Source organism: Herpailurus yagouaroundi, unplaced genomic scaffold (genome assembly GCF_014898765.1).
Source record: "Herpailurus yagouaroundi ecotype Mexico unplaced genomic scaffold, PumYag 187, whole genome shotgun sequence".
NCBI classification, from domain to species: domain Eukaryota; kingdom Metazoa; phylum Chordata; class Mammalia; order Carnivora; family Felidae; genus Herpailurus; species Herpailurus yagouaroundi.
The window spans coordinates 10170819-10198290 of NW_024412418.1; the positions used below are offsets into that span (position 1 = coordinate 10170819).

The 27472-nt window shown below is 37.3% G+C and overlaps 1 protein-coding gene across 2 annotated transcripts; it reads right to left on the minus strand.

Moving 5' to 3' along the window:
- Positions 1-169: 169 nt before the first annotated feature.
- Positions 170-27162, minus strand: API5 (apoptosis inhibitor 5). 2 transcript variants are annotated; one of them, XM_040495400.1, is made up of 14 exons: positions 26956-27162; positions 19817-19978; positions 18587-18680; positions 18044-18109; positions 16950-17101; positions 15131-15337; positions 14325-14429; positions 13322-13411; positions 11827-12008; positions 10551-10644; positions 9506-9562; positions 7262-7338; positions 6619-6755; positions 170-2305 (listed from the first exon to the last, which is right to left on the minus strand). In XM_040495400.1, the coding sequence occupies exons 1-14, from the start codon at positions 27022-27024 to the stop codon at positions 2223-2225; spliced, it is 1575 nt and encodes a 524-aa protein (XP_040351334.1). In that variant the 5' UTR covers positions 27025-27162; the 3' UTR covers positions 170-2222. The 2 variants fall into 2 exon arrangements, with proteins under 2 accessions (XP_040351334.1, XP_040351335.1); XM_040495401.1 differs by having other exon boundaries at positions 170-2300; positions 26956-27161.
- Between the last annotated feature and the right edge of the window lie 310 nt (positions 27163-27472).

Below are 27472 nucleotides of genomic sequence, written 5' to 3' on the forward strand. Positions count from 1 at the left end.
GATAACTTGCAAGACTGAACTCCTTGAAGGCAGAGCCAACTTGTCCATCTTTGTATTTTCAGTCTAACACACTGCTTGGCAGTATTGATTGCTTGGCAAAATAAAAGCAATCAATAATGGATATCCAGGAATCTTAAGTTACATAATCATAACACATCAAGACACAAAACAAAATTACAAAAGGAAATTTATTTCAAAAGCATAAGGGAACATTTACATTTGAACAGGGTGATAACAGGTGTCTTGCAAAAGAAAAAAATTCATGGCATGAAGTTTTTCATTCAATTTCTGAAGCAAAAATAACCTAAGTTGTGCACTATTGCCTTAGGAAAGGTAAGGGAACAATGAGGTGGCAAAGGAAGGAACATAATCAACTCGGTGTCAAACTTGAGAAAGTAAAGTTATTTCTGCTCAGCTTTGAGTTTACAAATATGCTTTAAAAAAGAAAAAGAGGAAAAGTTACACTTAATGTTCAAATTTATATAGCTGTAGTCCCAATAGTTTCTGTACTTGAAATGGCTTTAGGCCACTGGCTGATGCCTCTGAGGTCCAGACTATCTGGTCACAGTTTTCAAATGCAATTCCTTGTTCCTATGTCTGTTCAGATTCCAAGGGAGCTTAGGTTCAGCTCAGAGTCTTTTGGAATGTTTTAGAGATTATTGCCACCACTCCATAGTCAAGCTGACCAACTTCTTTTGCTCACTTGTATCATTCTAGTCTTAAAAAAAAATATTTTTCCCATAAACATGTGCAGTAATTCTAACAAAGGGGTTTTGCCTTTTCCCCAATGTAGAGGTAACAATAATGAAGACACCTGCATTGGAATCACAAACTATTCCTCAAAAAATATGTCAAACTACTAGAAAATGTCATTCAGGCATTGAATCTGAATAGCAAACTTGGGGGAGGGAAGATTAACTGTGGAACAAAAATATATGAAACATTCAAATGCAGAGCAAAGGGCCTATGCTACTAAAAATGCCCATGACATTAAACACTCCACAAACCCCCCGTCTGTTGTTTTAACCTAAAGATTCTATTAGCTAACTTATACAATAATTTTGATTAATAACCTGAGAAGTTAAAATCTTGAAAGTGGCAAAAGCAAACCGAGAGAGCATCCCTTACTTATTGGTACACCATGTTTTCAAGTCACTTTTCCTGGGTTGCCCTGGTTATTAAATCCCCCAATTCTAAATTATTCTGTCTCATCCTGTAGAAACCTATATGTACATCTGATTCAATATTTTGGCTGTATTTCTCCAGCAGGGATCTCCAAATTTATCTTTGAAAATGCAGCCTTTGTTTATTTTTAGTTTTAAATAACAATAATCATGTAAGTGCAACTGACTCAAAATCCCTCACTACTGGGAGGAAAACCTAGGTAACAAGTTAATAATGGATTCATTCTTAAAAGGATCATCACCGTGTCAAAGACTACCCGTTCCAGCAATTTTAAAAAATGATTTATGTTGCGTAGTCAAGTTTCACAGCATGTGTGTATATATATATATACACACACACATATATGCTTATGTATGTATGTATATTATACATACACATTTCTATTCAAATAGTAAGATCCCATAGTCAAAAGTTAGTATCGCAACATATGGAGAAGAGTTAAGTAAGCAGTGCAAAGTAACTTACTTCCTCCTAAAAATGTAATGTCATTTTTACATTTTAAGAAAGCTGTTAAGTATTTTGCTTTTATAACACTAGGTAGGAAATGCCTAGCAGCTTTATTTAAAAAACAATGAAAATAAAATGTTAAGATTGACCATTATTCTTCTCCATATATTGGGCAAAAGAAAAAAAAAAAAAGACAGGGTAGAGGAAATCCGTAAACTTTCAACTGATCATCTTTACCAGTTACCAGAAATGGACTGAATTTCATTACATTTTAGACCCGAATAGCTTTCGATAACAAATTACCAAGATGTTAAAAGTAAAAGATTCACAATATGAATTTTGAGTAATAATGATATTGCAAAAACAAGTCAAGATTGTGAACAAAGCATCCAAAAATATCACTGTGGTTTTTACCTTGGACACAACCATGGTCTGTTACAAAAGTAGATCATACATACAAAGGTATAAAGAACATTAAGTTTTTAGCTGAAGGCAGCAGTCCTTTTAAAGGGACATCCCCGGCAATCCAATGAGTAGTAGAATTTAAGTATATTAAGCTCATGACAATGCTGAAGAATGTGATGTCTTATTCAGTAGAGTCTTCCCCGACTACGATTTCCTCGTGCTCCCCAACCTCGGCCACCTCTACTTCCCCTGAAGGCTCCTCTCTGCTCTACGAAAAAGCGAACAAGGGTTTAGGTCTTGCTCAGGACTTCATGGTACAGCAAATGCAGAAGAAATGTAGCTTGTAGCTCTGCGTGTAGCAGCAGACTCTATAAAAGCAGCGCTGGTATTCTGCTCATCTACAAATTCAATGTGTACATAAACCAGAGCAACATACATACTAATGCACGATGGCAAGGTTCCAAATCTATCCAAAGTAGGTACTCAGTTAAATGTACCCAAAAACTAGATATTTCAAAGTGATAACGTTGTAACTACATTTCTTAGTTATTGGTGTGCCTATCACTACTGAAGATAATTAAACTATTAAAAATTCTATACTTAATATGGAATTAACAAAAATGCCACTGGCCTTCAAAAGCTAGTGCCATGAGTGCAAACAAAATAGCTTAAATTATCAATGATCAATTTTGACAAATTAACCTAGACTGAAAAATGTACCTTTGAAATGCAGTGGACAGGCAATTTGTTTTGGTTGCGGTATTTCAAGCACCTGGACTCACAAAAATGCTGATATAAATGCCAACAGCTTTTCTCACTACTTTATCAGCTAACATGAGCTGCCCAAAAGGTGATTTGTATACAGTATTCAGATTATTAATGTAAATTAAGCTTATCTTGCTAAAAAATCAAGTCACTTGTGTCATACAGTAGAATGAGCTTTGATTCATTGGTTAGTCTCTTTTATAGTTCCAGAGAAATAGTCCTTAAAGGAATCCTCTAGTGAAGAAAACTGATTGAAGTTATCAGCAAGGTTGGACTTTAGATTATACATAAATGAGTCCTGAGTCTCAAACTTCTAATTCCAGAAATCAAATCTCTTCACTGAACCTTCAAACTTCCTCACTGCAGCAGTCTTGTTAGGAGCAATGAAAACCACCAGGTGTTGCCATTTTGGATCCATAATGTTGGATGGATGCTTGAAAAATTCCTATTAAGTCTATATTGCAATCCATTTTTTTTTTTTTTTTTTTGCTATTAAGGCTAGAAATATAGATACCTTATTTGGGTAATGTTTTGATGTCTTTTTTTTCCTCCAGCAACTCTCTGAATTAGAAAACTAACTGGATCATTCCCCAGCTTAGCCAACATTTACATGTGTAATAGCATGGAATCTGTTTCAAAGTCATCTTTCCTGCCCCAACACATTTTTCTGAGCTGATCAGTTTGAAAGCCATTTAAATGAAACCACCATGTTGGTTATTCCCTGAACATACTGAAAAAATCAGAGGTGGTCTGGGGGTAAGTAAGACTCTCCCAGAAATGCAACGAGTGCATCAGGTTGTATAGCAACCCTTATGTATGCTGTAACTCCAGCATTTCTAAGACTTGGCCTCATCTACGCACATGTAGGCACATTTTCCCCCTATCGTGCTCATTATAAAACCTTCATTTCTCAGTTAATTTAACAACACACTTAACAAATTATCTTCATACGTATCATTATTCCGTGTAAACTGACTACTAAAACTCACCCTTTCAACTGTTTTTCAATCAATTTTAATGTGCAGAACTAGGTTACTTGCCCTCTGTTATTCAGCCGTATCTAATGAGGATATTACATACATTGTAGGAAGATATTGTTTGACATGGTTACCTTGTCTATACTATTTCTTTTTGACCTGCAATGGATGTAGCCATTTCTACACAGTTCAGAGTCTCCAAAAAAAAAAAAAAGTTTTTTTTTTTTTTTTTTTTTTGAAGAGCTTTATCCTGAGGCACCATTCTGCATTTGCATGATTTCTTAAGTGGTTTCAAGCTTACATTACTAACTTAAAAAAACCACTGCTCCCAGCTACAATTATGATTTAAAAGTTATTTTTACATTCTAAAAATGTAAAATATGCAGGACACAAGTCACAAAATATATCATGCTTAGTACTTCTAGGTTACGGAGCAAATATGTGCAGGAGGGAAAACCAAACGTGGGCAGGTGTTTATAAATAATTTCATTAAAAAATGCACCAAGAAGTTGAATTGAGTTAATGTTTATAAAGCAAATAAGAGACCTTGGTTAGTAAAGTGATAAACTTGGATAAGGAAAAAAATGGCTACATATTCCTGCCTAGACTCAAAGAACAATTGCAATTCTGGTTCCTCTTCTATGATGAACAAGTTCAGGCCTATCACAGCCTATTTCTTTCAATGTAATAAGGTAATAAGTATTAATACTACTTGGTTCTCTAATAACCAAAAGGAGTCAATTTCCTAACCCCTCAGCATACATGACTTAAAAAAAAAAAAAGCCATCTAACCAGCCTTTCGAAAAATAAAACAAGAGTGTGGCTGACACAGGAAAGTGGAATTATGGTGGTTAACAAACTATGTATTAGAAGGCATTAAGAAAATAAAACATGTTCTCCCCTCCAATTCTGAGGCAACAGTGACATCCCAGAAAAAAAAAAAAAAAAATACAACATGCTTCTTTTTTCAGTTCCCTAAGGGAAGGACATAAAAAAGGTGGGGAAAAAACTTGAGGTAGATAGGCCCACCAAATCTCATCTGTAGTATCAAGAACTGTTTTCAATGGAATGGGTGAAAGAAAGCCAAGAAAACTCTTGAAATTGCTACTATGATAATACCTATAACCTGTTAACATTCAACTCTTGAAATCTAAAATGCTAGCAGAAATTTGGCTACTACTTTCTAAAAAAAGATGAGAGTTTAGTTTCTTTGTAGTTCTGTTTATGACCAGCACCCCAACGACAAGGTTGACCCCTTTAGAACATTCAGGGGCAGTAATACCAGACACAAAACACAATTAACAGGAATGCTTGTTTTGCCCATATTACTCTGAGGACTATGGTACAACTGAGGTTGTAAGTGACTCAGAGACTTTTTTCACACTGATAGTGAAAAAAAAATCATAATCTAAGGCTCTGCATTTTTCACATCTCTTTTCCACATGCATTATGTCATCTGATTCTCCCCATCAAACAGGCAGTGAGTTTCACAGGGCAGAATCCTCAAAGCAACTCAAGAGTAACTCATTTGCCCAAGTGAAAAGGAATACAATTCTCTATGTATTGCCATAGCTCTTGATTACTTTCATTTAAATCAAATGAAGATAGTATCTGAGGTAACAGTGGATTTTAAGAATAATTCTGAAAGACACCACAAATCATACAAACAATAGAAGATGATCTTTGTTGTGATGAAGTAACAGAATCCTTTCCATTTACAAAATGTCTGCACAAATATTCTTGAGGGTATTTTCCCCCTCTTATTTGAAGTTTTTAAGAGCTCTGTTATCCCTAGTTTTCAAGTAAGAGAAGAGGCTAAGAGATGCACATTTACGTAGTAAGAGTTCAGTGATCTTTCCTACGCTAAATTTGCCGGAGTCTGACAAATAGAAGGGTTCATTTCACAGTCTAAAAAAAATCACCTTTCTGTAAGCTGTTTGCTCAGGTATTAAAGGAATTTAGCTACTGTGGGAAGACTTTAATGTCAGAATTATCTCACCTTGGAAACAATTATAGAGTTACATGTTTCACAATGTACTTTTTTAAAGATAATTACTGAAGAATTAATTCTGGCTGGTAAATAAGACCAATCCTAATTACATTTGGTTGCCAGTATTATTAAGATTCGTCTTCTTAAACAAGGAGGTGACTCAGTGATGTTTTCATCCATTCTTCTTTGAAAGGATCTATGAGGATACAAGTCAATATGGAACAGACTGCTCTTCTTCCACAGCACTGGGAGAGAATGGACTAGAGGGAAGCTCTCCTGGCACCAGTGGCTAAAGCTAACAGGGAGACTGCACCCTGGGCAGTGGGGAGAGACCGCAATGGGACACATCTTCCTTGCCGGTGATACATTAACATCTGACTCCACTACTAGGACTTCTTCCATAGTAGTTAAGAAGATGGGAAGGACAAGCAGTAGGCAGATAAGGTCCAAGAAGGATCATTAATATCATCATATCTGCTAGAAGCTGTATCTACCCTTGAGGGAGAATGCACAGAATGTCTTGCCCTGAAGTTACAACAAGGAAAACGAGGAATGGATAGTTCATGTCAACTTCCTTTTTTTTGGTTCCTTCCTCTGAATACAAGAGGAATATTTTTCTTTTCCAAGTTCTTAGTGTTGTATGGTTAATTCAGTAAGTCTACAAGAGAGAGTTATAAAGGAATGGGGTAGCCCGTTTCCCCAGTAGCTCTAGTTCCCCAAGCTAACTCAGAAAAGTCACTGGAAAGAGCCATTATATATATTACTACATACAATTAATAAGTAAAACCAAGTACAACACAATTTCTGCCTAACTTCTCATATTACTTGTACCCAAACGGAAACGCTCACCATAATTAAAGTTGCTCAAATTGCTGCTATATTTCCCACTAGGAGGATTATAAATCTGCCTGGCATCCCTTTTTGGTCCTGCTGGAGATTTCTTCGGTGGTGAACCAGAAGTTGTATCTTCATTGGCTCTCTTCTGCCTGTAACAGTAAGAAGGGCAATAAAAAAAATTCTATTACCAGAGGCCATTAATACACATGTAATTTAGCATATTGGTCAAAAGACATCCTAAAGATGACAGTCACATCAGAAAAAGGGATATAATGTTCTGATGTCATCAAATTAACTGTGCCTTAATTATGCAACAATGGCAAAAGGCATTTACAAGGCTTTAAAATAATCTGGAATATGTAGCTTCAAGAACTATACAGGCAAGGGACTCAGTTTATAAAACTTGTCAGAAGTCTCGTTATGCCACAGGAGTACAGAGAAGCCTGAACATTCCAGCGATGTATTCCACCAGTTTATACTGCAATCAGACTTTATATTTTAAGTCATGCTTCTAATTGTCATATTTTAACATCTTACTAAGATTGTTTAATAAGGTACCATTTTGTACAATAAATATAATATCCAAAGTCAGAGATTTTCATATTTATAAATCATAAATATTAGAACACTCAAATCTCTTTTAAATATACCTTACCCAATTTCCACCTTCTGTACAGGTTTCCAGGATAATGTTACTGTGCTTTTATAAGAAGGAGGAATGTGGAAGAGATCCTGAAAAGACAAAATGAGACAAGATTTGTAACATATTTGGTGGTGAGGGTAAGTAACGTGGAGACATCTTAAAGACACAACTGAGGAGAGGAAACTTTAATCTATCCTTCTTGCTCACCTAAAAAAAGCTGCAACAGAAAAAGTAAACAATTTTTTAAAATTCCATCTATTACACTTCATTAATGTTATTTTGTGTACATCACTTCAGAAACCGTAGCTAAGTCTTTTCTAAATGATGATTATTTTGAGTTCTAGAATAAAATGTATCAACTCTAATAAACAAAGTAAATAAATAAGCACTTCTTTTGCACAGAGGCAGTCACCAAGGTGCTTTCACGGAAAAAAATGGTACAGCCTGCATTTGCTTTTGCAGACTTTTATACATTTCAAAATTAGAACAAAACTAAAGGCCTGGCTAATCATGTTTTTCTTTTTTTTTTTTTTTTTAACGTTTATTTTTGAGACAGAGAGAGACAGAGCATGAATGGGGGAGGGTCAGAGAGAGGGAGACACAGAATCTGAAACAGGCTCCAGGCTCTGAGCCATCAGCCCAGAGCCCAACGTGGGGCTCGAACTCACAGACTGTGAGATCGTGACCTGAGCCGAAGTCAGACGCCCAACCGACTGAGCCACCCAGGCGCCCCATGTTTTTCTTCTCAAATGTCTCCAAATTACCAATGAAGGAAAAACCCCCAAGATTTAAATACGAAATTATCAATATGTAATAATGCAAATGTTTGCTGAATTTAAATGTTAAAGCAATCCAGAACTGAAATAATCTAACCTCATGATACCCTCATGTAACTTGGATACATTTCTAAATATATTTATTCTTAGTATTTTACCTAACATTTCTTACCAGCTGTACTCTGATTTTTACGTGTCAAAATCATTTTTTAATTTATTTTTTACCTACATATTTTATATGTAGGTAAAATGTGATAAAAGTAAACTGACTTACTTCCATAGTTAAATATACTACAAAAGACCACATCCTACTATATAAACCTTAAATCCACCATGCCAGGTAAATGTAAGGAATTAGTCAATGTAAAGTCCTTTGAATTAAAAACGCCTGAGACTTCTAGCTGGACCAATTTAGCATATGATTTAGCATAAGAAAGGGATTTTGCTGTAATCCATACGAGAAAATGGATGTTGGCTGAATCTATCCGTGGTCATCATTTCACCATACAGATCTACCAACCATACTGTATACCTTAAACTTACAGAGATGTATATAAATTATTTCTCAAAAGTCTCACATTTAATATATGAATTCACTATTTGAAATTATTATTTGTATTTAAGGTTCGAAATAAGTGGTGGCTGTTATAAAAATTTCCTTAGGAGATGAGAGTGCTGACACCATGATACTCATCCTTCAATGTCTCCCTGTTGCTTTCTCTGAAAAGTTTCCCTCTCCTCTGATAAAAAAGTATTTATTCCATGAGATCTTTACCAGATTGGTGTTAAGGTATACCACTAGTCTTAATTTGTTACTGTCAGGTTTGTGCTCTGTTAACAAATACTTCTTTTTCCCAGCTGGCTAACAAGAAAGTTAACTTGTAGGAACAAATGATGGTTACTTTGTTGTGATTCTTTTTTTTTCTCAGGTTGTCTTTTGTTTAGGTTTATGGATGCTTGGGGAGGGTAAATAGGACTGAAGGGTATTTATGGCTTAATGGTAAGGTACACCTTAGTCTACAGTACAGACAGCTCTCAATTTATTGCATAGATAAGTTAACAGAAAAGAACCATAGGGAAACATCTCAGGTGCCACACAGACTTGTCCATGCTTAGAATAAGCAAAGCAGAATTTTACTGGCCATGTGAAAGGACACAACATTAAGACCACCAGAACTTAAGTCAGTGAAGTTTCTAAATCTAAATGTATTTGCTCCAATGCTTTGTGCCAGAGAAAATCTGCACGTCTTCCTCTGCAGTATTTTCTGCAGTAGCTTTTAAATAAAACGATGTATGACTTCATAATAGTTATAGAAATGTCACTTGGTATTGTAAAAAGCGTAAAGTTTTAAAAGGCCAAATATCTAGAATACAATGGCATTTCCCTTTAACAGTGTACCATAATAGACCTAAAGACAGATGGATAAAACCTCTTGCACTAGCTTTCTAGTGGAGGACTAGATAAGAAAGGAAGACTTACCTTGATTAAAACATTGATATTATTGGTTATTTTCAATGCAACAACTTTAATCTTGTTCTGCAAAAGGAAAACAAAATTAAAGTGCCAATAACTTTCATGATGTATATTCCATTCCCATATAGAACTAGAGCAATTCTCTTTCAGAATCATTTCTTCTCATTCCTGTTTTTTTTTAATCTAAACCAGTGCAGAGATGGCAAAGAAAGCAAATAATCTTTATATTCCCTTTATAGGTTAGAACACTGAAGTGTTTTCTACCATTTATCTGAAAAAATGAGTGAGGGGCAGGTCATATGTGCATAGGAGTTGTTTTAAAAATCATCAGTTTAAGTTAGATGAAAACATAATGAAAACTTAAAATATTTCATTAGGATTGGGGTGAAGATTTATCAAAATAGGTGAAATCAGAGAAATCCAAAAATCCCCGCCACATACACATACAGTCTGGGGTAGAACTGGCAATTTAATCTTTTTTTCAATGTAAACTGATATTTGGTTATCAAAAAGGTAAAATTTTAAATATCACAAATGTCAATCAAATATTTGAACAAAATGTGCTAATGAGACCCTAGCAAAAGACTGGTATGTATCTAAGTTTGGTAGCACTGTTCACAAACTTGGAAACGTTCAACAAAACATTTCAACAAGGATAAACATATGAAAATATAACTTAGTAAATAACTGAATCTGCAGACAATCTTCTAACATGGGATCTTCAACATAGACTTGTATTACCTGTTACATTTCAACATATGAATTGAGTCTGAATTTTTTTTTTTAGAGAGCGTGCGTGTGTGTGTGTGTGTGTGTGTGTGTGTGTGTGCGCGCGCGCACGCGCGCATGCAGGGCAGAGGGGAGAGAGACAGGATCTTAAGCAGAGCCTAACGCGAGGCTCAATCCCACGACCCTGGGATCATGACCGGAGCCAAAATAGAGTCAGGTGCTCAAACGACTAGGCCACCCAGGTGCCCCTGAGCCTGAATTTGTAATACATTCTGGCTATAATAAAAAAATTTCCTTATAAGATGTGATCCACTCTTCTTACCTCTTCTGTTTTTAAGGCTTCGCCTGTTTTACCCTGCAGAGCCAAGCGAAGTTGTCTGATATAAACCTGCAGACCCCGGGCAAAGTACTGCAGCCTAAATAAAGAAGTACTGGTTAATTAGCAAATCACAACTTCAACTTTGTTTTTAAATTCAGAGAATCTTACACTATAGCTAATTTTTAAGTTATCAATACATGATCCCAAGAAATACATAAATAAGTGAAATAAAAGCAGTCCTCCTTTATCAAAAATGGTAATAAATCCACACTCAACCTGGCAAGAGTAAGATTTGTAGCACTGTGCTCTTTAGGTTACCTGCAAGGCATGGTCAGTGAACCATTCAGGAGCATGGATTAGGATCAGGTGGCCTGGGTTCTACTCTTTCACTGGCCAACTGAAGGTCAAGTGACCTTAGACAAATCACTTAATCTCTATGTTTTTATCTGCAAACAAGGGACAGTGTTTGACCTGTTTACACCTCAAGGTCCAGTTAAAAGTATAACAAAACTGCAGATCTGAGAATTTATTACAAGCTCATGTAAATCTCAAAGGGTCCTAAGTAACTCCCTTTTCAAGTTTGTTCCCAAATACATGGAGAGAGGCAGTACGTAGCCCCACCTGCTGACCTCTAGGAACTCCACTTAACAACTTGGCATTATTTAATTTTTGGAGTAATTTCTTAACATGCTGCTGCTTCTCAAATGCTTCACCAAGTACTAAACCTCTGCCTTACCCAAGAGTAGAGGACAGTAACAGACGATACAGTGGACAAGCATTTCAAATTATAAGATGTGAAGCTGTTAATAAAATGATTCAATACAAAGTGTCTTCATGATAATCACTTATGATTTCTCCGGTGGTGCTCCTCCAGAACCCTCTAAGACATCAACAATAGCAGCTCCAGGTTATGGGGTACCCGCGTGTGCCAAGGTTTCCATTCACTGTCTAATATTCCCCCAACTCCACAAGGCAGGTGCTTTATCATTTAATGCAACTGCTGAGGAAAATGTGGGCAGTTAGAGAGACTGGGAATCTGCTGGGGATCATAAAGCAAGTAAGGAGACCTAGAGTCCGTTTTAGAAAAAGTTCTTTCCTCCTATGTGGATATGTTATGCCACCGGTTTGTATACATTCCTGTTTTGTGGATCTTCCATTTTGTTCTACTGGGGTAAAGCAGGGTGGAGAGAGAACTCTTATAAAACAAAAACAAAACCAAGGGAGTGTCAAGATAGCTATCATTTTTGCCAGGGATTGGACCACTTCAATCATACATCACCTAATTTTGAAATCTTTGAGCTTTTCTGCATTCAATTTGGCTGTTAAGAAATCTGGAAGTTTTCGGCCCAACTGGTGGAAGCTGTACAACAAACACTCCACATAACTGAACTGTAGCTTGGGTTCTTCATTTCCAGCATTCTCCCCGTTTTCTGCTTCTTCCGGAGGGAGAGGCATGTACTCCTAAGAGATGGAAATACAAAGATGTTTGCAATCTACTGGAAATGCTCTAATTATTAACATATAATGAGGTAAATGAAGGGCATGCTTTTAAGGCATGAAGCATTAAAAACTGCCAAGATCAAAAATTTAGGTTAAGATGTCCCTTTTACCTTTTAGATCAATGATCCAGCTTGTCAACTCTCCATGTTAACCTGTCATAGCTGCACCCTTTTAAGGCATGAAGTGTTAAAAACTGCCAACATCAGAAATTTAGGTAAGATATCCCTTTTACCTATTAGATCAATGATCCAGCCTGTCAACTCTCCATGTTAACCTGTCATAGCTGCTGCTGTTACTGCTGACAATGAAGTAGCTAACATTTATTAGGCACTTATGCTAATAATGAAGGAAATGAAATTCTGAGAGCTTAGATAATTTTTCTATGATGAAATAGTCAGCTGAAGAGTCAGGATTCAATCTAAGTTTGCCACTGAAAATTGATATATTTTTTAAGTTATTTATTTATTTTGAGAGACAGAGAGAGCACAGGCAGGGGAGGGGCAAAGAGAGAGGAAGAATCCCAAGCAGGCTCCACAATGTCAACACAGAGCCTGATGCAGGGCTCGAACTTAGGAATCGTGAGATCATGACCTGAGCTGAAATTGAGTTGGACACTCAACCGAGCCACCCAGGTGCCTCACAAAATTGATGTTTTTAATCACTTTACTATGCTAATTCCAAAAATCTTTTCTGAACATTATCCCACACTGTTTGACTCTCACATTCCAAGTACTGCCAAAGGCATTCAATATGAGTGCTATAACACCCCAGCAGGTGTTACAGGTCTGGAAGAGAGAGCATGGGATGTGGGAAGAGTCCATTTATACTACAGGTCTGATGTTTATCACTCACTGTGTCAGTTACACAATTGCTCACATCCAACAAGAAAATCACTTGGTGATGCTGATAATGATTTTATCAGGTGGCCTATTTTCTCCACAATTATGACTTAAATGACCTTACTTCCTGGCTGCTAAAGCTACTTGGCCTTGGGCAGCGACCTGGATGGTGACCTGGAGCAAATGTGAAAAAATTTTGATAAAGGAATAACAGAAAGACCTACTATATAAATCCTGTATTATCTTTTATGCAAAATATTAACAACAGAAGAGATGTCAAAGATTTTCTTTTAAAAGTAGATAACATGTGGCCTGAGCAACTAAAAAACACTTGCTAGAATTATTCTATCTAATCTGAATTTCAAAAGCTGATTCTCTAGAAATTACACCACACTATATACTGACTACGCCATAAAGAAAGAAAAAAGCTCTTACCAATAACTTGTCAAACAGTTTCCTTAAATTTGTTTCTAGTTTTTCCATGTCACCACAAAATGAACTCATCTCTGCCAATAGTTTCAATACCTAAAACACACAATTCACTGCTATTAGTATTATTTTTTTTGAATGGGCAAGGGCTGTAAAGTAAGAATGATTCTAGGTAACTTTTAAGGCTGCTTTCTGTTACAGCTTAATATTGTACTATGAAGAAACACCGAGGAAGAACTCTTAACAGCAAAGAATTACTTACGAATATTTGGAGTGGGCCCTGTTTGCTATGAAATTTAGTCTCTGGACACTAACTCAAAGCACTGGTAGTTGCCACTACTCTTGGGCTCCACCTGTCTTGTACTCCATCTCAGTCTAATAAGCCAAACCCAGGACATCTGAAGCAAATGATAGTGACAGTACACAGTAGGACTGTTCTCTAGCCTAAAAACCTAAGAGGAGAATGGCATATACATTTCCATTATTTCAGCTTAATTCAACAACTATTAAGTGCCTTCCAGAATCAGACTCCACAACACATTCTAGGGATATAGAGAAGCATCAGTTAAATGTGGAGAGAGAAATAAATGTAAATGTTATATGTGTTGTGGGGAAAAAAATATGAATGTACATTACAGTTGAGATACAAAGGAGAGAGCTGTCAATTATATTGGAGAAGGGATAAAAGATATTTTGTGTTAGTCTGTTTAAATCTGGCTCTATCGATTATAGATACAGAGAGGAGCAATCATGAATTAAATACCTTATTTAAAAGTATTAAGGCTACAAAGATAGAGAGTATCATGAACATTATAGGCAATGCTTTCCCAATGCAGCAAACTTTCATTAAATCCATAAAGCATTCCTAAGTGATTAATCCTGGTATAGATTACTAGCTAGCCATCACAACTTTACTCTCTTAGAAATCAGATCTCGAAGTTAGCGGTTTATATTTATGTTAGAATATGAGAATGTCTTTTCAGTACTAACAGCAGACATTTTCTCCTACCTCCAACTGTATATCGAGGCCCTCCACTGGGGTAGTCAAGGAACTGAGGTTAGGGAGAACCTGCTCACAGAAATAAGTCACAAACCTTGTGGAATGCACATTTTTCTGCAAAAATACAAAGAACACGGAGTTGTCAAAGAAAGGGGGGAATATTCCTTCAAATGTAATAACAGAATGTCATTCAAAAAATGCTGAGCACCACAGCATCAAGCAGTGTAGTTACAACACAGTGCACACCCCAGAGCACTCCAGGAATAACCTTGTGACAATACACACTTCGTAACCAAGTCATCTGGAGCACTGGGACATCTGCAGACTTTCAAACTCTTCCTTAATGCTCAGGTCAAATTTTAGGGGATATTTTAGTGTTGAATTTCAGACTGTACATTTTGCAAAAGAGGAAGAGTCCTTTAAATTGTGTTTTTCAAACTACTCTATGCACATCCTAGAAGACTCATGAGCAGAGAAGCACAAAGCCAGAGATAAAGAGCGTATTTGCCTATAACAACAATCTGTTACAAAATTTAAGGAAAAAAAAAAGCTAAATTACTAAACCAAATGGTTTAGAAACTCAGCCAAACCATAAACTATGACACAAAATGCTCTCGACCTTTAAAAAGTCTCTAAGCAAGACTTTAAAGAAATTTCTGGCTGTTCGGGGCTCTCATCAACCCCACCCAGTAAATATTCACTCCACTGTTACTACTTATATGCAAAGGTTTGAGGAGAACCCTCAAGTGAGAATCCATAGAAATATACGCTAATAGAGTAATCAAAATATCAACTATGTAAAACAAAGAGCTCACAGAGAAGAGGGGTACTGCCTGCCGAGTGCACTGTAAGAGCCTGTCCACACAGTCAGGATCAGAGGGATTGAAGGTTTGTTCCAGGTCAGCCTGTTCAGCCACCAACTCTACGAGTTGCTGTCTTCCACTCACTGTCTGTAAGCTTTTTAACCCAGATAGTATCTTCATAAACAGGACAAATTCTTCACCAGTAACATCTTCTAGGACCTGCAAAGAGACAATTCAGAATAACAGTATTGTTATCACTTGAATGGGAAAGAAAGATCAATATTGAAACTGTAGCAAATTTATTTCAGTTACTAAAGTTGGATTGCTAATATTTCTGAAATACTGATGAGAGGACAGCTTCTAGCTTCAGTCAAATTTAGCTTTAGAATACATCATGCATTCTCAACAGGGCACAACACTGTCTCCAGAGGGGCAAAATGTGGTTCTCGGAAAATTTTTCTTCTTTATGTACGAAGCACAGATATACAAACAGTGCATAAATAGATATAGTATATCTGTGGCATTAAAATTTCATAGGAGAATAGCTAAGAAAAGAATATCTAAAAAGGCTCTTCACCGGGGCAGGGGGTGGGGTGGTAAGAGGGAAAAAAACCCTGAAAATTCTATAGTCAGCTGTCAAATCAGATTCAGTTTCCTGAATTTAAATTTTTTTTTTTAACGTTTTTATTTATTTTTGAGACAGAGAGAGACAGAGCATGAACAGGGGAGGGGCAGAGAGAGAGAGGGAGACACAGAATCTGAAACAGGCTCCAGGTTCTGAGGTGTCAGCACAGAGCCCGACGCGGGGCTCGAACTCACGGACCGTAAGATCATGACCTGAGCTGAAGTCGGACACTTAACCGACCAAGCCACCCAGGCGCCCCTCAGTTTCCTGAATTTAAAAGCAACTTGGCGCACCTGGCTGGCTCAGCCAGTAGAGCATGCGACTCTTGATCTTGGGGTTGTAAGTTTGAGCCCCATTCTGGGTGTAGAGATTACTTGAAAAAATAAAATCTTTAAAAATAAATAAAAGCAGCTCGCTCACATTAATATGGCAACTGTATACAAAATCTGAGACCATGCAAGTCTTGAGTGCTCCATATGAGTGGGTCTAAGTCTTTATGTTCACTGACTGAAGAAACAAGCAATCCTTACATACTCCACCAGATTACTAGCTGGAGCAGATACTGATATTCCCAGCTGGAGAGCTGTTCCTTTCGCTCTCACTGAAGAAATCTCATCAGTAAGCAAGGGAGTGGTGCTGTTAGAGAAAAATTTGAATTTTCCTCAACATATATATAAAAATAATGATCTCCAAACTTTGGCACTTTATGAGTGCAAAGTTAGCTGTGACACATCTTGTGAATCTTAGCGTCTCTAACTATGCTAGACGCTGGGAGCACAAATAAACATGGTCTCCTGAGCTTACAGTGTCATGGGGTAAGATGAGAAAACAGGCACTTCAATGTGTTTCACTTTCATTTTGAAATGATCCAGAACACTAGAGAATATCCTAAAATTGGGGAGGGGGTAAAAATTAGGTAAAATTTCCTGAAAGAAATTACTTGTACAGAGTCCTGAAGAATGCATAAATTTTGAGGATACCCCATGAAAGATTTAAATGTGATCACATCCCTTTAAATCAATATGCCAATTCATCATTACTGGTGACCAAAGTGCAAAATACAATATAAGAAAAGCTTGACATTCTTTAGTGGTTCTAATGGGATGTATCATTTTATACAAAAGCTACAGACATTAATGAATACTACAATTTGAAATATGTTCTTTTGCTTTACAGGAGTCCTGTTAAATGATGACTGAAGCTTACCTTTTTGGATTCAGTTAGTATAAGTTCCTCTACTTCCTTTGTTAAAACCTCATCTGGTAAAGTCTTAAGTTTTGTAGAAAGGAATTTGATTGCTCGTTCTCTAACAATGTCCTCTCCCTGAAGTATTTGGCTAAACAAGCCACCTAAAGTCCCTGCAAAACAAAATAGTTGTGTGTAGCAAATCAATTCTATATTGTAATGAAGTTTCTCTGTTTAACTCATTTAACAGTATTTATTTTCCAGTGAGTTAATAAGCATCCTGAATATGACTGTTTCCGGCTAAATTAGTTTGAAATTTCTATAGCCCCAACCGTAACAGTAATCAGATGCTTTGTTCATGGACTCAGAATCCGTTTAAGAATGACTTTCTTTTCTGGGGGCTCCTGAGTGGCTCAGTTGGTTGAGCATCCGACTTTGGCTCAGGTCATGTTCTCATGGTTCGTGGGTTTGAGCCCGGTGTCAGGCTCTGTGCTGACAGTTCAGAGCCTGAAGCCTGCTTCAGATTCTGTGTCTCCCTCTTTCTCTGGCCCTACCCGACTTGTTGTGTGTACACTCTCTCTCTCTTTCAAAAATAAACATTAAAAAAAAAAAAAAAAAAAAAAGAATGACTTTATAACCATTAATAATAAACCCAGGCATTTTGGAGAATTTCTTTAATGTGGCAAAGGGAGTTTTCAACAACTTTTTAAATTTTATGTATTAATTTATTTTTGAGAGAGAAAGAGAGGGAGAAAGAGAGAGAGAGAATCCCAAGCAGGCTCTGCACTGTCAACGAAGAGCCCGACACGAGGCTTGAACCCACAAACCATGAGATCAAGACCTGAGTCGAAGTCGGACAACTTAACTAAGCCACCAAGCACCCCTCCAACAGATTTCTAATGGAAAAGTCTGATGTGTTTTTGCAATTACTTCTGCTAGGTTTTTCACGTCACAAATATCTTGTGCTAAGCAGCTTTTTTAAAGAACACTCAGAACTTTTATGAAATAGATCTCTGGATGAATCTGATTTTATCCTTAATAAGGAATGCCACGCTCCCCAACTTTTTTTTTTTTTTTTTTTTTTTTTCACAATTCAGAACAAATGGTGGACTTACCTTTTGCATCCATCTTAAATATACTTAACAGGGCATTGTTCACTAAGTTAAATTCCGCAGAATCATCTGGATGGAGAAAAAATACTACAATGTGTAAAAGGAATGAAAAATATTTGCTGCATTTTCAAACCTAAGATTCAACGTAGTTTCTCACAGATTACATTGAGAGGAGACATGTAACTAAGCATTCTTCTCAACTACCAAGAAAATACATCTTCCCTATAAAGGTAGAAAAACCTGATCTCACACCAGGAAAGCTTTTACATTAAGATAGTACAATTAAAAAGCTACAGGAAACTGGGGCAAAAAATCACAATGCATCAAAATTCCCAAAAGAATCCAGTCACTATGTCTTTATGAACAGAATTAAAAACAAAACAACACCAGGAATTAGATAATCACAATAAGCTTCAAACTACTGAATGAAAAGAAGAATTTTAATTTCTATCAAAAGTAGTACCTTCAGCCAAAAAGGAAAACAAAAAAGCTAAATTTCAAAGGGAACTTACATTTAGATAAGAGGGTAATAATAAAATTTCTTACCTGTCTGCAGAAGTTGGGTTAGTATATCTGCCACTCTGGGAAGATTTTCTCCGGTGGCAAACTGAGGCAGCTCTTTAATTGCTTGCCGTCGAATCTGAATATGATTTCAAACAAAAAAATTAACCAAATACTATCATCAATAAAAACAACAACCCCAATCTTTAAAGAAAACTAAAACTGGAGAGAAACCATAATTAGGGGCATGAGTCACCAAAATATAAAACATGAGGCTTCTTGCAGTTTTAGAAATAATTTGCTCCAGTTTAATATTTGAGCTTCACAGAATCACTAAAACAAAATGTGGTGAAAAGGGATGCTAAGTACAATTAACTGACTGGAGCAGACAGATCTGAGATCATAAACAACAGTTTATACACTGATTACATGTTAACTGTTGCATTTTTACTTCCTTTGGGCATATACTGCAGTACCCTGGAGAGGCAAAGTCCTATCCAGTACCTCTATTTACTTTAAAATTTCCCTATTGACTACTTAACACAACATTTGTAAATATATACTACGTACTTAATTCCAAATATGTGGTCTTGGCTTGTTTATTACTTTAAGTTTTATTTGTATTTTGGGGGGGGGGCATAGTTTAAAAAAAAATGGAGGAGTTATATATAGCAAATTGTACATGGAATGTTGGCGATTCACTAACTGCATCTGAAAAGCCAGGAGGTAATAGTTGAAAGTTCTTAGGAATCTGTATCAGCAGCCAGATATGCTAATATAATTCCGTTCCAAGGAAAAACTATTTTTTCTTATTCTAGTAATCATATGTAATTATTACACAGACCAATTATTTTTCTGCTATGCACCAGATTTAGGGGTGTTCAAACTATACGATCTAATACTTAATATTTTAAATATCTAAGCAAGTATAAATTGATTAAAAACTAACATTAGTCTAATTTCATGTGCACAATGTATAACAATCTATGAAAAAATGTGAGCCACAACCCATTTTTACAGTGGATAACGATAAGCAAAACAAAATATTTTGTGATTCTACGCATTTTTCACAGTTGAAAGTTGGTGAAAGAGAGAAAATATTTTCTCACATGTAGGTTTAAGCCTCAGCATGGCATCACACCAAAACACACTGCAGGACTTCCTGGGCACTGATACCACCGCTACGTCAGTTCCATTAGCTACACATAGAAAGTGTCTGAGAACGGCAAGTGAGACATCTGAAAGCTCACTGAAAAGCATCAATCATACACTTACTGATACGTCTTCATCCTCACAGAGGTCCAACTGTGCATTGATAGCAGAATCAGCCAATTCTGGAAAATGCTTAAAGAATTTCGGAATAAACTGAGCTGCTAATCTTTTTTCCTTCGTACCACCTTTCACACCATCTAGTATCACTTGATAGGCATCTTTATGCTGAAAGAAAGAATAAAACAGAAGAAACAATTTTTTAAAGATGGGAAGCTAAACAAACTTGTTCAAGTCTGCTTTATATTACTAAATTTTTACTCAGGCTAAAAAATTGGACTTATTTTTGCAGTTTTACTGCTTAAATTGGACACCTACTTTTCTAACATCTTCTTCCCTGCCCCCCCCCACTCCCCACGCATTATTCATCAGTTGGGGAAGAGAGACTGACAACTTGAATTTTAAATAGAAAAAGCAAGTAAGTCTGTAGATGCATCAACTTCACTCTAGTGATTACTGACCCCAATCTTGTGACTGTATCATGGCTAAAACCTACAATGAATATTGTAGAATTCTCAAAGAATTGTGTTACATTTACATAATCATACTTATGTTTTCAATTAGCACCTTGGTGAATAGGGAGAGAATACAATCTTGAAAATTAAGCAGTAACAGAAAGGTTAGGAAGCTTTTTTTCCCTAGCCTCATATTTTTATGATATGAAAACAGTAATTCATTCTAGATAGTCAATTTTGGATTAAGACAGATTCTAATGTCACATATTTAACTTTTTACTACAACAATACATTCAAAGCTCATTTGTTTCCTTATTAAAAACAAAAAACCAAAAAACTTCAGAAGCGCTCTCCCTCAGATACTCATCATTGAAGAGTCAACAAGTTCCCAATCCCCCTAACACACTTGCCTTCAAACCAGTTCTTTTATTAAATGACAGTGAACAAACTGGCAAATGAGAGTAATAAACACTGAGACTCTAGATACATCTTCTGTTTGGACATATGGGTAAAACTTCTAATTACTGCACAACAGTAAACATTATAGTAATGACACCTAATGCGTATATGGCATAGTGTTTACTCTGTTCACAGCAATGCTCGAAGTGCTTTAGATACCTCATGCCTTCAAAAGTAGAATAGCCAATAAACATCCAATAAACTTTAGTTCTATAGTAACTCTTTTTTATGGACAATACTACGTTAAAATAAATAAAGCAAAATACAAAGTTATTAAGGTACAGTAGAATCCCAAGGACTTTTAAAAGTGTTCTCATGTCAAAAGGCTATGGTCACGATTAGATCTTTTAAAGGTACGGGTTTTAATATATTCTACAAAAAATACTAGGTAACTTTAGAAGTTCATAAATTGCCACCTTTCTAAAAAACATAAATTCTAAAAATTAGTTCTAAAAAACATAAAATTCCATCAAGTGATTGACAAATTTTAGTATCTTAAACATAACACCAACTCCTAAATAAAAAAAATTTCTCTGAATTAGGTTCGTTTCCTCATAAAATGCAGGAACGAAATCAGTCTTCAGGAGTTACTACTTCAAAAGTATATTACATACTTTTATTGCAAAGGTTTAAAAAATTATGGCTAACTTCTCTACCATTCACATTCCTGTGGTTTGCCTCATGTCTTCTAGACAGACTTCATAAAATCAAAGTTTTAAACAGTTCTGACATCCTTACTTTTTACAGGGTATCACAGTCCAATTTCCTTTAACTCAAACAAAGCTTTACTTCTAAAGCCTTTTGAGGAAACTCCTTACATTATCTGAAATTAAATGAAGAAACCTTACTTCAAACCATCCTTTTGTCAAGGAAAAAAAGCATCTGGAATAGAATAAAAAGGAATCATTAGCGACATTTACTGAAAGCCTACCAGGTACTGAGAAATGCCTTGTGTGCATGCCTCACAGTAAACCCGTGAGTGGGGTACTGTGGGTTACCACTATGCCTATTTTTCAGACGAGGAAACCAAGGCTCAGAAAGTGAAATAATTTGCCCAGAGCTTCATAGCTAGACAAGTAGCAGATCCAGACTTAACACAGTTCTGACAGGCTCTAAAGTCAAGATCTGTGCCTAATATGAAGCTTCTTTAAGTTCTGAGATCTTAGTCAAGAAAGCAAGAGAGAAAGAAAGTTTGCCAGATTTAGGACCATCAAAGGCAAAATTTGAGTCCTAAATATAGGCTCCATACAGGCATGTTAATGGAGATGCAGCATCCCAAACAGAGAAAGTTCTTTGGAAAGTTAAAATATTTTTACAAATTCAAATTAGAAATCAAATCTACCGGGGCACCTGGGTGGCTCAGTTGGTTAAGCGGCTGACTTCGGCTCAGGGGCAGAGAGAGAGGGAAACACAGAATCCAAAGCAGGCTCCAGGCTGAGCTGTCAGCACAGAGCCCGACGCGGGGCTCAAACTCATGGACTGTGAGATCACGACCTGAACTGAAGGCGGTCGCTTAACCGACTGAGCCACCCAGGCGCCCCATATCAAATAATTTCTATAAACGTTACTAATAGACTTCAAACTCATTACCCTTTATGTAATACAAAATAAAATGTTCTACTGCCAGCTCTTTGTCTTTTAACTGTAGCATAGGAACAAGACTTTTTACAGAATCTCCCTAAAGTAGTTATTACTTCTGGTTTTCAAAGTAGGAAACACAATAGAAGCGATGTTCTCAGTGATCGCAGTGATTTAGTGACAGGTGGACTGTAACCATAATAAAGTATTCCAAGTACTACACACCATGGCTTATTTTTTCTCTTCCACTACAACTGCATAGTTCTGCTAGATAACTGTGATACTAACAAGTTTTAACTGTAAATGTTTGAACACATTCCTAAAACCATTTGTGTATGCCTTTAATATACAATTAAAAAAAAGCAAACTACAATATTTTCAAGTAAAAATAAAAGGCTACAGGTAGACCCACATTCAGCATATACCTTCTAAAATAAAAAGTCTGTGATAGTGATTGTCAAAACACAACCAATATATGTAAGTGATCAGTTACATGCCAGGTAAAGCCATGTTTGTTTGGGACCAGGATGCAGCTTCTAAGCAAGAAAGAATTATTTTAGAGAAGTTTATAGTTTCAACAAACATATTTCTCAAGTATGACATAAAAATAAAATGGATATGCAAAGCTATATTATTACTTCTTCCTCAATGAATAAATCTAGTTTGTAACACAAAATTAACACTTTCTTATTGAAGTATAGTTGACAGATAGATGTACAACACAGTGATTCGACAATTCTACGTATCACTCAATGCTCATGACAATAGGTGTAGTCACCATCTGTCATCACCCAACTTTTTACAGATTTTTGAAGGAGTATGAACTTGGTCTGTGTTTTTTAGCTTAATCATAGGGAAAAAAGGCACCAAAAGAGTGGTACTTCATGAAATAAAAGTCAATCAAGCTTATGCTTTTCCACTCTGTAGAGCCAGTGTACTCCCGTTTAAGAGAACAAAGGAGAAATAAGGGTTCAGGCATTATATTGATCTTATTAGCTCAGCCTAACCGCCCCAGTCCCTTCACAGATATTTGGTATTTTTTTTTAACTTAAAAAAGTTTTTGACTACATAATACAAAACTAAATATCTACATTTAAAAATTAAGTAAATTCGGAAAAATTAGAAACAAATGTAAAATACTAATGGACAACACCTTACTTTATTATGGCCAGAGCACAGTGGAAAGGGGGTTAGGGAGGTAGAGGAACACTCAGCAGAGCAAGGAGACCTGAAGGAGTAGCAGAGGCAGAGTGGGGGGAAGGGAAGCTGAATAGCAGGTACAAAAAAGGAGGGAAATGTTTTCAGGTGTTAAATAATACATCACTTAGAATTTCTCACTTGAAGTTTGCTTATTAGAAAACACATGCTCATGGTTCACATATATGATGTGTGAGTGTATAAAGTTCTCACCTTCATTCCCAAGAGATAATCCTTGTAAACAGGTTTTTGTTTCATGTATATATACACACATAACAATAATTACATTTATATGTGATTGTAGGACATATATTAGTTGTATAATTATTAACTTTATTAATATAATTATACAGTTATATACAATTAATTAGATCTGTTCTCTCTTTTAATGTATTTCTTCAACTTTAAAGAAAAAATGTCTACTGAAGTAGAAGGTATAGTGCAAGGAGAAAAAAAAAAAAAAAGACAATTTAACCCTTAACCTCAAGACTTTATAATTTAATAAGGGAATAAGAAAAGCCCTCACATGAAATAAAATACAAATATGAAGTACTATAAATGAATACACAGTGCCAAGGAGGTTCATCAAGAGAATAATCTGGAGAAAATTAGCTGAAAACCTCGGAGGACTTGTGTTTTTCCTGATGTATTCAGAGAGCATTACTCTCTGACAGTAGAGAAGAGGGTACTCCCCTCAGCGGCAGCAGCAAAAGCAACTATGGTTCTCAGCTCTTTGGCAAAGGATGAAACCGAACATAAATGTTAGAAGGAAGTTCTAGACTAAAAACTCATATATGGTCTCAGAAATGTCCACATAGGTACCTGCCAGGATACCTTAACCCTTGACTGTAAACCTCCTAAGTTAACATGAAAGTCAGGCTTTGCTACATTAAGAATGTAAAGACTTTCTCTCCTTAAAGAACTGTCAGTGGTGTTCCTTCCATTAAGTTGCCTCTTGCTTTTAGTTAAAATTCACATGCAGGGTTGTGAAACCCACTATCTTTTTTGGTGAGAAGTTTTAGGAATTTTCTCTAAAGGTTGAAGTTATTATACAGTAGAGCAGACTTAGTAGCCATTATGGTTCAGTCGAGCTTCAGTCCTTCCAGAATTCACTATTTGAGGCTGAGAAAATCCCTACACCTAATTATGCACAGGGCTTTTCGTCTCAAATAGCTGCCTGACAGCTGTCACTACAGTGTCATGAAGGTACTGAGCTCCCACTGTGCTAAGGAATCCTGCTAAAATTTAGGCACCTGGCACAGTGTTTTTGGTACATGGTAGGCACTGAAAAAATGTACTGAATAAATGAGACTGTGGGCCTTCATTAAAGTCTGCATGGAAAAAAAAAAAAAACCCTCTTCTGTTTTTCACAAACTTCTGTCTCCTAAGCACTCTTCCTAAATTAAAAGCAGATTTTTACTTTGAGAAAGACATTTTTGACCTCTTGAGGGAGAACTCTCAATCTTACCTGGTATTTAAAACTACAGATGACATTAGGGCGCCTGGGTGGCTCAGTTGGTTAAGGGTCTGACTCTTGATTTCAGTTCAGGTCATGACCTCACCGTTCCTGGGATCAAGCCACATGTCAGGTGATCAAGCCTGTGCTGTGAGCACAGAGCCTACTTGGGATCCTATCTCTCTGCCCCTGGCCCCCACCTCCCCATGTGCTGTCTCTCAAAATAAATAAATATGTACATATATTTAAGAGATTAAAGATGGCATTAAGAGAAAAATGTGAGCAACTCTCAATCATTCACAGCGAATATATAAATTCCAGTTTGACTTCTGTTTGCCCTAGCATAGTAGATGGCGGTCAACTGTTTGCTACCAGGAAAGAATGAGGCTGGGGGAACGGGACTGGACTGTGTATATAGTTTCTAAGTTTCCCTAAAAAATTCCTGATATACCTCTTTGGGAGAGCAGCATCTACAAACTGAGAATCACTGTTGTAGGTTTTACCCCATCTCCTCTGCTGATCTGCAACAAAATCAGTTTTTGGGACAAGAATTTGCTACAATCTCCCTCAACTCCGTCACAATGAATGAGAGTATCTTCACTACCACATATTTCTAGGAACAAAATCAAAATATGACTGATCACAGTTTTCCCAATCTTGTCTTAACCGGTAGAAAATTTCTCCCTCAGTATTGACCTAACACCCACTCTATATTTGTCTACAACACACTGTTAGTATATTTCTCACTGACTGATGATGTCAAAATTTGCTACTGAAATGGAAATATGTACCGAAGGAAAATGATCTAGTACTTCAAACTGGTAAATTTACAATTCTAGATAAAGATTAACTAAGGTCCTGACAGCACAACTTTATTGTTGTTTAGCTCTAAAAAGATTTACCTGAATTACACATGTCCAGAAAAAGGGGCTGGGAGGGGCTGCCACAGCCTTGATAACGTTAGTAGACTATATACAGGATCTTCCACTTCTTACTCCATGGGATGGGTAAGCAGATGAATAACATTAAGTTCTAAGTACTGAAAAAATACGCATAGAATTTCTAACGACAATGACCAAGATTACTTCTGGGAGAGCCTGGTTCTTTTCCTAAGAAAACACACACACAACCCCCAACTCCTTAAGTTCAATGTACTCCAGTACTTGAAGACTCACAAAGAAGCCTGCATAAAAATTCAACACTGCGGAAACTGTGTGTCTTGAGGCAAACACTGCGGAAAGCTCTTGCCAGACAACTCTATTTAAAGCTGCACTCTTTCCCGCCCCTCCCCACTGCCACTGCACGATTCTGTTATATTTTCTGTACTACACTTTTCAGTGGGGGTGGGGGGGGGTGGGGGGGGGGTGGCAGACCTTTCTTTCTTATTTATCGGTAGTCCCCCTCACTAAAGATACATTCCGGAGAGCACCAATAACTTTCTGTCTTGTACCTCCAGCGCCCGGCACAGCACCTGGCGCTCAAAAATGTACTGAATAAACGAAATCGTAAGTCCTTGTTAAAATCTGGGTAAAAGGGCCCCTCTTCTGTTTTCACAAACTTCTGTCCGCTAAACACTCTTCCTAAATTAATAGCAAGTTTTTTGTTTGTTTGTTTTGCTTCGAGAAAGACATTTCTGACCTCTCGAGAACTCTCAATCTTAATCTTCCGACGGGCTGAAGTCCACCGCAAAGAAGAAAGACTTAAAGCAATATGCGGGGCAAGGCTCGGGACGACAATTAACGGGGGGCTGGCGAGGCTGAGTTAGGAAACGCCACGGTGAGAAAAGGCTGGTCAAGGGAGGCAGAGAAATAACCTGGGACCGGGACCCGCGCTCTCCCCGGCGAAGCGGGCGTCTACACTCCCACTGGGGCCCATCGAGACCAAACAGCGGGCGCCGCTGGGAGTCCGCGGGAGGGCGAAGCAGGAGCCCCCGCCCGGCCCGGGGAGCGCCTTCGAGAGGCCGCGGAGCGCCGGGCCCTGCAGGCCTCTCGGGGACTTACCTGGCCAACTTGCTCCGTAGCGTCGGCTAGGATGCCATAGTTGCGATAAAGCTCTTCTACGGTCGGCATGGTGAGCGACAAGCCCAGGGCCCGCTCTTACTGTCGTCGTCGTCCCCGGCGCCACCGCCGCCTCTTAACTTCTCCAAGCCCGCGACCCGCACTATTACGCCTCCAGCTGCCGCCAGTGCCGCCGCCAGTCACCGCGCTCAGGGCGGCTCCGCCCCCAACGTTTACGTAAAGATCTGCGCGCCGGGAGCGGCCTTCATTGAGCGCCAATCACAGTCTGAGATTCTAGCGCCCTCTAACGCTTGGCGGTGCAAAAAGCGGCAATGATGATTAAATTAGCTCGGGCTCCTTTGAAGGATTGTGCCTGGCCAGGAGCTCTTGGTGGGGAACAGAGGAAAACAGAAAGGTGCGTTTCTGTTCTTAAAAGATCTCCCATCATCCAGAAAATTGATCTTAAAGGGAGAAAAGTAGAATGAGGGATGGGAGAGCTTCAGGGTTGAAACATTAAACT

Coding starts and splice junctions, on each gene's coding strand:
- API5 (XM_040495400.1), bottom strand. CDS start 27,024: ATGCCGACCGTAGAAGAGCTTTATCGCAACTATGGCATCCTAGCCGAC. Junction 17,102..18,043: donor ATTTAAGATGGATGCAAAAG/GTAAGTCCACCA, acceptor TTTGTTTTGCAG/GGACTTTAGGTGGCTTGTTT. Junction 7,339..9,505: donor ATATCAATGTTTTAATCAAG/GTAAGTCTTCCT, acceptor TTGTCTTTTCAG/GATCTCTTCCACATTCCTCC.